At 46.3% G+C, this 15,068-nt stretch overlaps 1 protein-coding gene across 1 annotated transcript; it reads right to left on the bottom strand.

Moving 5' to 3' along the window:
* Positions 1–13,368: 13,368 nt before the first annotated feature.
* Positions 13,369–14,832, bottom strand: LOC130467248 (uncharacterized). The gene has a single exon (XM_056835703.1). It carries the CDS (start codon positions 14,830–14,832, stop codon positions 13,369–13,371), a length of 1,464 nt encoding a protein of 487 aa, XP_056691681.1.
* Between the last annotated feature and the right edge of the window lie 236 nt (positions 14,833–15,068).

Genomic DNA, 15,068 nt, shown 5'->3' with positions numbered 1-15,068 from the left:
GAAAAAATAATAAGAAAGAAAACAAAGTGCTAAGAATAAAAACAAACACAACTCAAATAAATAAAGGGCACTTACACCCTAGCAAGAACTACACTATTCTAGTTCTTCCGGATCATCAAATAAAGTCTTGTAGAGGGCAATGTTCGCAGGATCCACCCCCGCAGTCTTCTGCGCTGCCCCAATATCAATCTCCATAAGAACCGGCTTCTGGACACTAACTTCCAAAGATGCCAAGGCTTCAGAAACATTCTCAGTTATAGCCCGCTCAGCCTCAAGGGCACAGACAATGGTGGGAGACGGATTATTATCATCAACTAGACTAGCCACTGTTTCTACAGGCGGCTGAGCCTTCCTAACGCATACATTGTTCCGGCGACGATCTCCGCGAGAGCTTGCATTTCTTTTAACAACAGCAGGCCCCTTCATGTTAGGCATCTTTTTAGGCATGAAACTGGAACGGGGAGGAACTTCCTTTCGCTTTCGATCAGGACGAGCTTTCACAGTCTTAATACTATAGGTACGAGGTTTGGCAGAATCAGGACCCTCATACTTAACACGAATACGAGGTATCAAAAGCTCAGCCGGCTCCCCATTTCGAGCCTCGGTCCTCACATCTTTATCATCGGAGCTCATCCACAACTTGTAGTTTTCAGAAAGACCCACAAAGCCATTTGTAGCTACGGCCCAACGCGGGAGACCATCATAATACTTAGCCCACGCTAGAACCCGTGCTTGTGAAAAGGCCGCTACCTTAGGTGGTACCGTATCAGAAAAAGGGATAGTCTGCCTTAAACCATATTGACGCATGACTCGGTAAGGGAAAATATAAATGGGACGAGATAGCCCCAACAAAGAAACATAAATCGATACATCAGAACCCCTTGTCATAGTAGTCAAACCCCACCATGGTACCACCCACTTAATAGAACAAATGCCATAAGTAAAAAAGAAGGTCCATTCGGCCTCGTCCTGGCCTTGGTGCAAGTATTTTCGGTTACCCAAGGCTATAGGGCGATAATGTTTAGGATCTGCAGGAGCTTCCAAAAGTCTAAGCCGTTCCACGAGCCAAATCTGCAAAAAGCGGGCACGATCAAAAAATAATAAAAGAAAACGGTTCCTGGTGCGCAGTTTCAACGCCCAGGACCAGGCGCCGAAAATTCCAGCGCCCAGCCCTGGGCGATGAAACTCATTGTGTACGCAAAAAAAAACGTGTATACGGGCGCAAGGAAAAATCGATTACCTGCAGTAATAGGGGGCTCCCCTTAAAATGTTCAGATTTGGCATCCTTCTTCAGCTCATCCGCACTCAGCAAAGTCTCGGCAACAACCAACGGCATAATAGAATAGCAGCTTTCCATCTGGCTAATCAAGGGGATCAACCTTATGTCACCGAACGCGCCATTGTTATTCGACAGCAAATAGTGATTCAACAAGCAAAACACAAGGGCTCGAATATTCAATTTCTGTTCGGTCATATTCTTACTAGGCCTAAAGTGATGTTTTACAAGTTTTGCCAAGTTAACCTTGTCACCTACAACAATTTGAGCAAACATGTTATCATCTAGCCCTAGGAAATCCACTATGGTTGTTTTACCCTCTTCAATAGTGCCAGGGGTAACAGGAGTAGCATTAGTAGGATAACCAAGGATCGCAGCAAATTCATCCGGCAAAGGACATATTTCGTTGCCCCGAAGGGCAAAAACATGATGATCGGAGTCCCAAAAGCTTAGGGCAGCATGCAGAAAGTTATAATCAATGTTAATTTATTGTAAGCCTAAAAGTGCCTCTAAGTGGTATTCTTTTAACAAAGCCTTTTCTGTAGGAGTAAGGGCCCGTAGCCAACGCCTAACAGTCCGTTGGAGTGAGAAAGTAGGGATCGACATGGCAAAAGCAATGAGTAATTAAAACACAGCAAAAAAGAGAGAAAGAAATTGAGAGTGGTGGAAAATAGGGACGTATCTAGCCCCTATATATAGCTGAACGCACCCAGTGACATCCTGATCCCATTCGGAAACGTGTTAGGAAATCCGAAAGTCAAATATCACCAGGAAAAGACTTCCAGCGCCCATGGCTGGGCGCCGAAATGTTTAACGCCTAGCCTTGGGCGCCGGAAATGCAGCCCAAGGCCCAGACTTCACAAAACGCGGAACAGGAAAGGACTTAAAACCGTGTTGCTAAACACGAGGCCCTATTGCAAGTAGGATCAAGCCCAAAAGCACCTTTAGCTCCCAAATAAGCAAAAATAAGCATTAAAACTTGGTCGAAACTTAGACTTGTCTCAGAAAATGCTTATGTACACTTTTCAAATCAAAATAAATATCATGGTCATTCTTCGAAACACCAAAAATGTGTGTCGTTAAGTCGTTGGTTTCCCAAATAAAAAATGTTTGTCTGTCAAAGGATTAATCCGGGCCAAGCTAAAAGCGGATGTCGCCTGAAAACTGAAGTCGCACTCCACGGCTTCGCTAAAGTAGCACACTACTATAAAAGGTCGCTCGCACATACGAGCATGACCCCAAACATGATTACAAGATACGAAAAACGACCGACGAGCCCCAGTGCTTGGGGGCTCGCGAAAAAATATACTCCAACAAGTAGCGCACAATCAAAATCACATTCCCGGACTACGCCATACACCATCTCATGTTTGGATATCTCAAAAAAAAAAACAGGTTGGACCTCAGAGAAAGGTCGTCATTGACACTTGTGCATGGTCCTCTGATCAAAGACCAAGTAGTGGCAAAAATCGAGCCGTAAAGACTAGCTCAAAACCACGAAAGCAGACGGTCGCAAGACAAAGGTCTGTCTAAACCCGTTGTCAACCCACGTTCAGGTTACAACTAAATCCGAGCATCCCTCGAAAGAATTCGCTCTTGCAAGAATGAATAAAAGACATTCTCAAAAAGAAATCACGATGAAAAAAGTAGGAAACTTGCCCACCTTAGTGGGCAGGATCGCGTCACGAACCACGCGAGTCCCAAATTGAAAAACGAGTTCAGGGGCGTCCACCCTCAGCGGACAGGGCTCGCCCACCCGCAGCGGGCGGGGTCTGCGTCACTAGCCGCGCAGGTCCTCAGTTTTCGAAAAATAGAATCTTCAAAAACAAAATGAAATAGGCTCGCCATCTTCAGCCGGCGGGGTCTACGGCGCAAACCACGTAGGTCCTTATTTTCAAAAAATAAACCCAAACAAATTTCAAAACAGATTCGTCCACTTCTATCGGACGGGGTGTCCACCCTTAGCGGACAGGCTCGCCATCTTTAGCCTTCGGGGTCTGCGTCACTAACCGCGCAGGTCCTTAGTCGCTGCAGCAATAACTTTCTTTGGTTTTCCGTTTTTCCCAAAAACGATGTGAGTAGCCTTTGGTTTTCCGTTTTTCCCAAAAACGATGTGAGTAGCCTTTGGTTTTCCGTTTTTTCCAAAAACGATGTGAGTAGCTTTTGGTTTTCCGTTTTTTCCAAAAAAGAGCGATGTGAGTAGTTTTTCCTTTTTTCCAAAAATTTAAGTATTGGTTTTCCGTTTTTTCCAAAAAAGAACGATGTGCTAGATTTTCCTTCGTTTTACGTCCCATAAAAACAAGGGGGTTTTCTCGTTTAGCTAACCCTAAAAATGAGAATCTTTAAAAACATTTTTACCTCGTGATTGGGCTTGGCCAGGCCCAATTACACTTTACAGCTTTGATTTCGAAAACATCTGTAGCTACTCCCAATGACAAAGTGAGGGAGTTTCTACGCACCTTTAGATCCTTCCAATGACAAAGTGAGGAAGTTTCTATACTATCAGTTGACAAATCCCAATGACACGTGAGGGATATGTCGACACTTCAAAGTGATGACCCTTAAGTCAAATGTTATCACTCGGGGCTCGTGAGACCCTCGCAAAAACAGGTCTCCATGGCTTGTGTGACGCACTCCGTCTAATACTTTGACCATCGTCTTACTCAAAGACTCAGTCAAAGTGGGGGCTAACTGTAGACACCTACTTTTGTCCCCATTCCCGAAAGGGAAGGTTCGATGATGAAAACATAAATCTCCACTTGACAACGCATCTCCTATAAAATAACGAATCTCAATCACCCTTCTCGTTTCACCCGGAACCTGCTATTTATAGAAACCTGCTATTTATGGAAACATGCTAAAAATAGTAACTGCCGTAAAGGGTAGCTTCTAAAAGTGGCAAGTCATAAAAGATAGAAACCTGTCAGAATTAGGTGTTGCACTCCAACATAAATCCTAAATGAGATAGAAAACTGCGAGAATCCTATTCCTAATATGATTCGGAAATAAGAGTTACGTATTAATTAAAATCCTAACGAGCCTAGAGTTCGTAACGGGCCCAGACGCATTCCATCATGAAATTGATACGCACTAAAAGTCTCGATTAAGTCTCAAACACTATGGATTTCAGGAATCCGAATCTGACTAAGAAAACAGCCCAGACCCTATTTTCAACGCCTGGCTCTGGGCGCCGAAATCTTCGGCGCCCAGGCCTGGGCGCTGGAATTACCTGGGTACGTGTTTTTTCCTAATTCTTTGTGGATTAGAGCTCTGCAATTCTATCTTTCCACAAACTCTTTTCTATAAATATAGCCCAAGTTCGACGTGAAATAACAACACACAATTCATATCCTGAGTATTGACTCCGACCCCTAGCCTAAGCCTCACGCTGCGAAATTGTTCACGCGTTCTGTCGCAATCGATCCATAAATCGAACAGAACGTATCCTGTCCCATAATTTGAGATTCGTTAAATAAAAAGGAGAAATAGCAAAGTCAAAGTGGTTAGTTTTCTGAGAACCGTGACGCACCTCTCAAGGGTGCGTCGTAATGTGTCCCTTTTCGATGATTTAATTGCTTTCCTCGCCCTTTTTATGAACTGTTAAACTAACTAAATCTGATTGTTCTACCACGCCTAACAAATATAATATTTTTGGGAAATCGGATTATCATGCTAGGTCCCTTAATGCTATTTAAATCAGATAATCGCGATCGATCTAGTATTATATGTTGCATATTGCTAAAATCAACTCAGATTAGTTTAATAGTTAACGCATGTCCCTTCAATTATTTATGCTGAGCTAGTAAGGATATCCTGCCTCTCGAGTTATCAAAGAGCGAGTACTCCTCTCGGTAGTTACAGTCCCCCGAACCCTCAATCTCTACCCTGCGGGTGTACGTTGAGCGATCCCCACCACCAGGGATCACAAGGGAACCTACGGCCGCCGTGGTCAAACATAATTGCACTCCCTTTATGTCACGATAACCGGGTTTTGTCAGTTTTTCTCATTGTCGTTAAAAACTGAATGGCGACTCCTATATTACTAGTTAATTGGGTGTAAACTCACAGGAAATCCAATTACACTTGATTGAATAAAAAGAATCGTCACACCCACGAGGGACGAGGTCACGCATTAGCCTCGTGCTTTTTCGACCCCCTCATAGTATGTGAAAGACTTGATACCTTATGTCACATTTATACTTGAATTAGGGATGTTAGTGGGGCGGGTTTTGTGAGGATGGGGTAGGTTTGGCCGGTGATGAGGCAGGGATGGGTATAAAAATCGTGTCCATCATGGGTGATTGGGCGAGTATGGATTTTGTGTTGAACCCGCCCCGCCCCATCCCCATCCGCTCCGCTCAATCCCCGCTTGCCCCGCTTCATACCCGCCATGGGTGATTGGGTGATAGGGCAGGTGTGGATTTATTTGTTTGTAGATTTGTAGGTGATAATAGGACTTTAGTTGACCATTTAAGTTTTTTATTTGGATTTTTTATTTATTATGGCGGGTACTTTTTTTCCGATTATATATGGTACTTTTAGTCTTAAAGTATTTTTTCTAAAGTTAATTTTTTCAGTACTTAGTATATATGGCAAATGTTTGTTAAATAAGAAAAAGTAGGGGTGTGTATTGGCGCAGGTATCGGGCGGGGGTGAGACGGATGGATACCCAGGCAGGTGGTGTGGCGTGGCGGGAATGGATTTTAGTTTGTGTTGGGGCGGGGATGAGGATGAATTCTAGGTGGGGATGGGCCCAATAAAGGGACCTACATCCGCCCCGGCCCGTTGACATCCCTAACTTGACTGTGTCTGTATACTATCTGAAGTCACCTGCAAGTCATCATGGTGCCGTGCTAAAATCAGAAGCCATCAGTTGAACGTCTACATTTAGTTGACAGGATATGTGTGGTTATCAAGCGTTGTCACTGTTTATGCCAAATTTCGTCTAGGGGCGATCTTTGGCTTAGGTCGACACTAACTAAGCGATAATCAAATAAGGGAAGACAAAAAGAGACACGACACAGAGAAGTGTTGACGCGGAAAACCCAGGAATAAGGTAAAAAACCGCTGATAGCTATGAGGCTATCAATCCACTAAGTTTCCTATATGATTGTTTGTATCTTATTCTAGAAATCAATGTCACAAAATATAAATAACGAATACAAGAATGATTTGAATGCTTTTATGGCTTGAGAGTATGAGAGCTTCCGTTTCTGTTTCCCCGTTTGTCTTCGTCTTCGTCCTTTTATAGGAATTTTCCAACGGTCTGGTTGGTTGAGAGAATCCCACAAAGATAGGGATATCTTTGTTGCACGTTTCTTTGGTCTTCAACTGACTCCACGCTTCTCGCGCATGCCTTGGACTCGTTCCTGCTATCATGACGGCGCTGCCCATCGTGGGCTTTAGGTTAACTTATCTTTATTGGCCTGCCGAGAGACGACGCGTCTCTACGTTCTTGCGCGTTGTCGTCTGTCCTTCGTCGTCTATGCCTCGTCATACGACGCCACGTCGGACGTATCTTCCTGGAACTATGCTTACCTGCGACACGACAGAACCTGGTTGACACAACATGATCAAACGTTAGTGCGGTTATGTCGTTAGTCCAAAAAGTGGGATAACAGTTTGCCCCCAATTATGAATTTGCGGAGTCATACAGAGCGAAAGAAACAATTCAAATTTAAAAAATAAAAAAAAACCGTCTTCAACTGCCTAGTTCATGGGACAAACCGTTCGGAATTCCAGAGTAATAAATATCGATTCGCGACATGCAATAAAGTTCTCACACCAAGATTTTTCAAAAAATTTCTAGATCCGAAAGCAGGAGAGAGAAGAGGGAGAAAGTGAAGTGGATTTTCGCACTGAGTTTGCTCGATTTCAGGTAAAATTTACTTTCTTTTTTCGATTTTCTTGTAGATTTTTGTAAGTGAGATGGGTAGATCTAAGTCGGTTGTAGTGAGAGGAAAGGGGGAGTCGGGATCCACTCGGGTTAAGTCCCTTAACCCGATATATTCTATTGTGGTGGACCCGGCGGAGTTTGTTGAACTTGCTGGTTTGCCGCCGTCGGCGGAAGTGAAGATACCCGGCTCGGACGAGGAAGCCTTTGACTGTCCAGAGGGGTATGTGGTTATGTACGAGTATCCGTTCACAATTGGCTTCAAATTCCATTTCACTCCTCTAGTTAGGTCCTTTATCGAGGTTTTCCATTTGAGCCCGGGTCAGTTGATGCCCCAGATATGGCGGGTTTTCACGGTGGTGCACGGAGTTACTGCAAACTGGCGAGCGCCGTTTGACCTGTCTGACTTGATGTATACTTACGACCTAGCGCTGCAGAATTGTTATAGGTATACCTTGGTCACGAAGAAGGGGAAGACGAACTTAGGTGTTGGTTTAGGTGTGAACGACAGGGGTTGGCAGAGTCGTTTTGTCTTCGTAGGCAAAGATTCTCTGGGAGATAAAGGGCGGTTTCTGGTCGAGGGATGGACGACGGAAGGTTAATGTGTTGTTTTGTCTTTGTTTCTCGTCGTTTTACTGAACGTCGCCTTACTTGGTTTTGTTTTGCAGTTGTCAAGGCGTCGTCGTTGACTGAGTTGAACGCTGATTCTGAGGACAAGTATCGGAAATTCTTGGGTTATTCTGTCGAGGATAGGTCTTTTAGTCGCGACGGGGAGTTTTTAGACGAGCAAGAGGTGAACCGGTCAAGCGACGTCGCCGAGGAGGAGGAAATAGACGAGGAATCAGGTCAACTGACTCGTCGTCGGAAAAGGTTGGATTTGCTTGAAGAGGTAGTGGCAAACTCGTCGTCCGCCGAAGGTGAAGTAGGCGATATGGCTGACAACTCAGGTATTTGACGTTTGTTTATTTCGGGGTTTGTATATATTTTTGTTTTTGCTTTGGATAGTGTTTGACCTTGATCTTTTGTATTGGGTGTAGAGCACACTTTGTCGTCTAGGCCTGTGTCAAGGATGTCTCAGAGCGAGATTCAGGAGCGTGCGAGGAAGCGATTGAGGTCGTCCTCGACTTCTGGTGGACAAGGTATGACGGTCGTACCTCGGTTTTCTGCGATTGGTTCGTCGGCCGAGACGCCTGTCGTCATAGGAGCCGAAGGCTTTCATCCGATTGCTTCGTCATCGCCCCCGTAGCCGTTCAAGGCGTCGTCTGCTGCTGTCGACGTTGGTAAAGTGTCTGCTTCGTCGGCCAAGAAGCGTCCTGCTGAGACGAATCCTGTCGAGGATACGGTTATCACTTTACCCCCAGGCTTCTTGGGTGATGAAGAGGCGTCTGTTATATGGCCTTTCGCTGATCGCTTGATCTTGCCTACGACGTATCGACGATATCACGAGGTGAATCCTCTTCCTGTCGCGTCGGACGCCGCTGAACTTAGTCTGCGGGTGAGTTTTATTTAGTTTTTTCTTCTTTTTTGTTTGCAAAAGATGTGTGTTGTGTAAATCTGTTTTGGCATTGGTTTTGCGTAGGCGTCGCAGGCTGCCTTGGCTGTGCGTAGGCAATGTTCGTTGCTGTGCGATGAGGTGACGAATGCGAGGCAGCTGACGGCGACGGTGAAGAAGGCGGCCGTGTCGTGGGAGGCGAAGTGGAAGGCTGCTGAGAAGAAGGTCGTGGACCTCGCTGCGGTGGTTAAGGCCAAGGGTGATCAATTGAAAGGTAAGGATAAGCAGTTAGCCGACGTGGCTAAAGATCTGGAGAAAGTGAAGGAAGAGCTGGCCTCGACGACGGAGGAGTTAGATGGATTGAGGAGCTTGTACGACGCCCTGCAGGAGGAGGCGAAGGACGTCTAGGCTCTCGCTATATGGAGGACGCGGGCGCAAATGATGTACTCCTGCTTGATTGGGGAGACTAGCCTTTGGCCGTGTCAGAAGGAGGTGGACGACTATCTGGCTAATGGCGGTACCATGGCTGATCTGTCGGTGCCCGTGGTGGATTCGGAAGAGTTAGCGAAGACGGCTGACACCGCCAGTACTGAGGCGATAGAAGTGGATGCTGCCTTGTTGGTGGTGGATGCGCCTGTTCTGGAGCAAGAGGGGGAGGTATTAGCTGTTGGGTGCGAAGAGGAGGCTCTTGTCGTCGTTTCTCAAGACGAGACGTTGGACGTGGCGTCGGTGGAGGTGCTAGTCGTGACTGACGCCGTCGTGCCCCCAGAGCAGGAGTCGGAGCAGGAGGTCGTGGCCTCTACACAGGAAGAAGGGATGTAATAGTTTGTAGTTTTTGAATTTCTGTTGGTTTTTGTGTTTTGTTTGTGAATTTCTTTACTCGTCGTCGATGGCGACGACGAGGTGGTTTGGATGACTTGTGTTTTATTTTCGTGTTTTGGATTTTTTTACTCGTCGTCGGTGGCGGCGGCGAGGTGTTTGGATAATGCTTTGTGTTTGAATTTCGGAAGTCGTGGCCTTAGGGGTCGCGCAATTTGTATTTTGCTATATAAGTGTGTTCCTCTCTTTTTCTTATTTACGTGTGTTCTTCGTGACTCTTGTGTTTTGAAGCTTTCGTCGTGCGTCGTGTGGCATGTGTCTTACGGGTAACAAATATTGAAATGGTGGCATTACATGTATGTAAAACCGTACCTGTATCGGTTGCTCGTTGTTAATCACTTGGGGTTCATTTTCTATCATGCGTCGTGTGTTATCTTCTGCAAAAGAAAACATGGGTTGCTAGGAGGATTGGCCGTTGGGGATGCCAACGGCCCTCCGATGCCTAAGTCAGTAACAATTTCCAAACAAATAAAGCGATAAAAAAAAATAAGGAAGAAGGTAGAAACGATGGTACGACAACTGATAAAATTGGCTACGACGGATATTTTAAAAGTGATAGAGTTTAAGATGTGTAGCATTCCAGATTCGGGGGACCGACTTGCCGTCTTTGGTGACGAGCCTGTATGCCCCCTTTCCGACGATTTTATCGATCAAGTATGGTCCTTCCCAAGCTGGCGCGAGTTTACCTGCGTTTAATTCTTTTGTGTTTTGGAACACTTTGCGCAACACCCAGTCGCCCTCCTTGAACATTTTTACTTTGACGTTTTTGTTGAAGCATTTTGCCACAATCTGCTGTTGCGACGCCATTCTTATCAACGCTGCTTCTCTGAAGTCTTCTGTGTTGTCGAGGTTTTCACTAAGTTCGACGTCGTTCTGCTCTGGCGTTATGAGTCCATATCGTGCACTGGGCAGCGTCACTTCGGGGGGTAGTACTGCTTCGCACCCGTAAACGAGTGAGAAGGGAGTCTGTCCCATCGCCGTCCTAGGCGTCGTCCTGTTGGCCCATAGGATGGATGGCAGCTCTTCTGCCCATCGTCCCTTCTTATCGTCCAGCCGCTTTTTTAGCGATGCGATGATTGTTTTGTTGCTGGATTCCGCCTGTCCATTTGCTTGGGGGTATCTTGGCGTTGACGTCTTTAGCTCAATGTTCCACGTCTTGCAGAAAGCCCTAGTCTTGTCGCTGATGAATTGGGATCCGTTGTCGCATATGATTTCTGATGGCACTCCGAATCTGCATATAATGTTAGTCCATATGAACGAACATACCTCTTTGTCTCTTACCTGTTGGAACGCACCTCTTTCTATCCACTTAGAAAAATAATCTGTTAGAGCGAGCATGAAGACCTTTTGTCCTGGGGCGACGGGTAATTTACCGACGATGTCCATTCCCCATTTCATGAAAGGCCACGGAGTTAAGGTGGGGTGTGAAAATTCAGATGGTTTATGTGTCATACCTGCGTGTCGTTGACATTTGTCGCACTTAGCTACGTACCTCATTGCGTCCTTGAGCATCGTTGGCCAATAATATCCGTTTCTTTTGATTCTGGTTGACAGGCTTCGTCCTCCTTCATGTCCGCCACATTCTCCTTCGTGGTATTGCTTTTGTAGTCTTTCCCATTCTGTTTTTTCTATGCATCGCATCAACATTCCGTCCGCTGATCTTTTAAATAATATACCCTGCAAAATAACATATCGTGAAGCTTTGAAAAGTATCTTCCTGGCTTCGAGCTTGTCGTCGGGTAGGGTTTCATGTGTTAGGTAGTCGAGGATGGGCTTGGTCCAGCTATCGGTGTTTGTGGTTGATAGGACGAGGCTGGCATCTTGTGGTATGTCTTTTTCAATAGCGGGTGACAATAGGTGTACTAGAGGTATGGTCGAGAATGGCGACTTTCTGAGTGCGGATCCTAGGTTGGCAAGGGCGTCGGCTTGCGTGTTAAGGTCTCGTGGAACTTGTTTAATGGAGAGGGGTTTGAATTTGGAGGCTAGCTTTTTTGCTTTTTCGAGGTACAAGTTCATTTTCAGGTCTTTAGCCTCGTAGTCGCCGTTGATCTGGTTGACGATTAATTGTGAGTCGCTAAAGATGTTGAGTCCACTTGCCCCCAATTTTTCAGCTAGCGTCAACCCGGCGATTAATGCCTCGTATTCTGCTTCGTTGTTTGTCGCTTTGAAGTCGCAGCATATGGCTTGTGCTATCATGTCCCCTTGTGGTGACTTTAGCACGACGCCTAGACCTGCACCGCGAAAGTTAGACGAGCCGTCGACGAAGAGCGTCCATATCTCTTCTACGTTATTGATGAGTTTGACTTCGTCGTCCGCTATTTTCTCCAGGTCGGGGCTAAAGTCTGCCACAAAGTCTGCTAGTGCCTGCGATTTCACCGCCGTTCTTGGTTGGTATTTGATGTCGAAGCTTCCTAGCGCCATCGTCCATTTCTCCATTCGACCTGTTAGTTCTGGTCTACGCATCACAGACTTGATTGGATAATTAGTCATCACCACTATTTGGTGAGTTTCGAAATAATGCCTTAGTTTTCTAGCTGCAGTAACGAGTGCTAAAACGAGTTTTTCGAGGGAGGAATACCTGGTTTCCGCTTCTAGTAGCGACTTACTTATGTAGTAAATAGGTAGCTGTTGCGTTTCGTCTTCCCGGGCTAGGACCGCGCTGACTGCTGTGGAGCTGACGGCTAGGTACAGTTGTAGGACTTCGCCTTCTTTGGGTTTGGACAGGAGGGGTGGCGACATCATGTATTTTTTGAGGTTTTGCAAGGCTGCTTCGTGGTCGTCGGACCAGTCAAAACCTTTATTTTTACGCAAGACGTCGTAGAATAGACGACACTTGTCCGACGACCGCGAGATAAAACGATTTAGCACCGCCACTCTTCCTGTCAAGCGCTGTACCTCTTTTATGTTCCTGGGGGATTGAATGTTGATGATTGCGCGCACCTGGTCGGGGCTAGCCTCGATTCCTCTTTGGGTGACGATGTAACCTAAAAATTTCCCTGCAGACACTCCGAAAGAACATTTAGTTGGGTTGAGTTTCATACCGTATTTTCTCAATATGTCGAAGGATTGTCGTAGGTGTTCGACATGGTCGTCGGCCTTCCTTGATTTTACTAGCATGTCGTCGATGTAGACCTCCATCGTGTCTCCAAGTTGGTCTTTGAACATTTTGTTGACCAATCGCTGGTACGTTGCACCTGCATTTTTAAGACCAAAAGGCATGACTTTATAACAATAAATACCTCTATCTGTTACAAAAGATGTTTTCTCCTGGTCGTCTTGGTGCATAAGGATCTGGTTGTATCCGGAGTAGGCGTCCATAAATGTTAGTAGCTCGTGTCCAGCAGTGGCGTCGACCAGGGCGTCGATGTGCGGCAGCGGGAATGGGTCTTTAGGGCATGCTTTGTTGATGTCTGTGAAGTCGATACAGACTCTCCACTTTCCATTCTTTTTACTGACGACGACATTTGCTAACCAATCTGGATACTTGACTTCTCTGATTTTCCCGGAGTCTATCAGTTTTTGGACTTCTTCGTCTATGATTTTATTTCTCTCAGGTGCGAATTTTCGCCGTTTCTGTTTCACTGGTTTGAAGTTGGGGTCGACATTGAGTTTGTGGGTGATGATGTCTGAACTGATTCCTGTCATGTCCTCGTGCGACCAAGCGAAGCAGTCCGAGTTTTCTCTTAGGAATGACACTATCTGACTTCTGATATTGTCAGGCAGCGACGCTCCGATCCTTACTACTTGGTCTGGCTTTGCCTGATCTAGCGTAATTTCGTCGATCTGTTGGTCGTCGGGGTCGTCTACCGTCGACCCTGGCTGTAATTGCTAGATGGATGACTTTGATGGTTTCAGCGCCGTTTCATAACATTTCTTTGCGTCCCTTTGCTGTCCTTTGATTTCCATGACTCCCCATTTGGTTGGGAACTTGATTGACTGGTGGTATGTCGACGGCACCGCCTTCATTTTGTGGATCCATGGTCGTCCCAAAATGACGTTGTATGCTGATGGGCAGTCGACGACGTTGTATTTGGTCATCACATTAACACCTTCTGCGTACGTAGGCAGCGATATCTCTCCTACTGTTCGTAGCGATTCTCCACTGAATCCTACTAGGACTGTCGACCTTCTGATTATACTCTTTTCGTCTAGTCCCATTTCCTGCAGAGCCTCTAGGAACAATACGTTTGCTGAACTGCCGTTGTCGATCAATATCCTTTTGATGAGAGCGTTGCCTATTGGGAGCGATATGACTAGTCCGTCATGATGTTCCTGTATTGTGTCGGTTGAATCTGAGTCGTCGAAGGTTATTATCATCGCCGCTAATGACTTGTCGAGTGCTACTTCGTCTTCGGTCTGCCCCTCTTTGACGGCTTCAGATTCGCCCCTGTTGATTTTTTTAGCTGCAGAAGAAGTTAGTCCACATATATCTGAACCACCAGAAATAACGTTTACCACTTTTTCGAACGTGGGCGGGGCTGGTCGGTCGCCGCTTGGTGCTGGGTTGGGTTGGGAGCTGCTATCCTTGTTGTACGTCTCCTTTCCTTTGTCGCTCAGTAGGTCCTTCAGGTGGCCTCTTTTCAATAGATACGCAACCTCCTTTTTGAGGGAGATGCATTCCTCGGTTGTGTGGCCATTGTCGCGGTGGAAGTCCCACCACCTGCTCATGTCCTTCATAGAGTCTGGTCTGTCACTCTTCTTAGGCCATCTGACGGTACCACCTACACTTTGAAGGGCGTTTACCACGCCTCCGATGTCGACGTTGAAGCCATACTCGGAGATGGGGGGATAAACGTCCCGTTCATTCCTGTAAACACTGTTAGTATCATCATATTGATTGACATTTTGTACCTGACCCTGGCGGTTGTATGGTTGGTGTCTCCAGCCGTTGTTCCTTGGGGTGTACGACCTCCTGTCGCTGCTGCCCCCTGCTGGTCGCTGAGAAACCATTCGTGTAATCTCGTCGTCTTCAATCCGCATCTGGGCAGTAGCCCTCGATCTGACTTCTTCGAAGTTTGCACAGGGATATTTGGTTAGTTCCCGGTACAGCTCTGAGTTGGGGACGAGACCTCTCTTGAATGCTTCGATGGCTGTCCTGACATCACAGTTTTTTATGCTAATTTTTTCACAATTAAAACGGTTAAAATAATCGCGTACCGACTCGGTAGGTCCTTGGACCAACCGATAGAGGTCACTTGTTTGTTTCTCCAACTGACGACTGCTGGCGAATTGTTGGTAGAAAGCGTTGATGAGGTCGGACAGGCAGAAGATAGATCCAGGTGTTATGTTCATGAGTCATTCCAAGGCTGCTCCGTCGAGGGTTCCTCCGAAGGATTTGCACATGACGGGCTCGACCAGGTCGTAGGGGATGCCGATCTGCCACATTCGCTGCTTGTAGAAGTTGACGTGTCTGTATGGATCAGACGTTCCGTCATACAGGGTGGTCCAGGTAGGGAGTCGGAGCTGGTGTGGTATCGTCACCCTAGCGATCGCTTCACAGAACGGCGATGCTGCATACCCGTCGGTCG

This window comes from Spinacia oleracea, chromosome 2 (assembly GCF_020520425.1).
Source record: "Spinacia oleracea cultivar Varoflay chromosome 2, BTI_SOV_V1, whole genome shotgun sequence".
NCBI classification, from domain to species: domain Eukaryota; kingdom Viridiplantae; phylum Streptophyta; class Magnoliopsida; order Caryophyllales; family Amaranthaceae; genus Spinacia; species Spinacia oleracea.
This window is presented reverse-complemented; position numbering and strand designations above follow the sequence as displayed.

Excerpts from the sequence above, each read along its gene's own strand:
- LOC130467248 (XM_056835703.1), bottom strand. The coding sequence starts at position 14,832 with ATGAACATAACACCTGGATCTATCTTCTGCCTGTCCGACCTCATCAAC.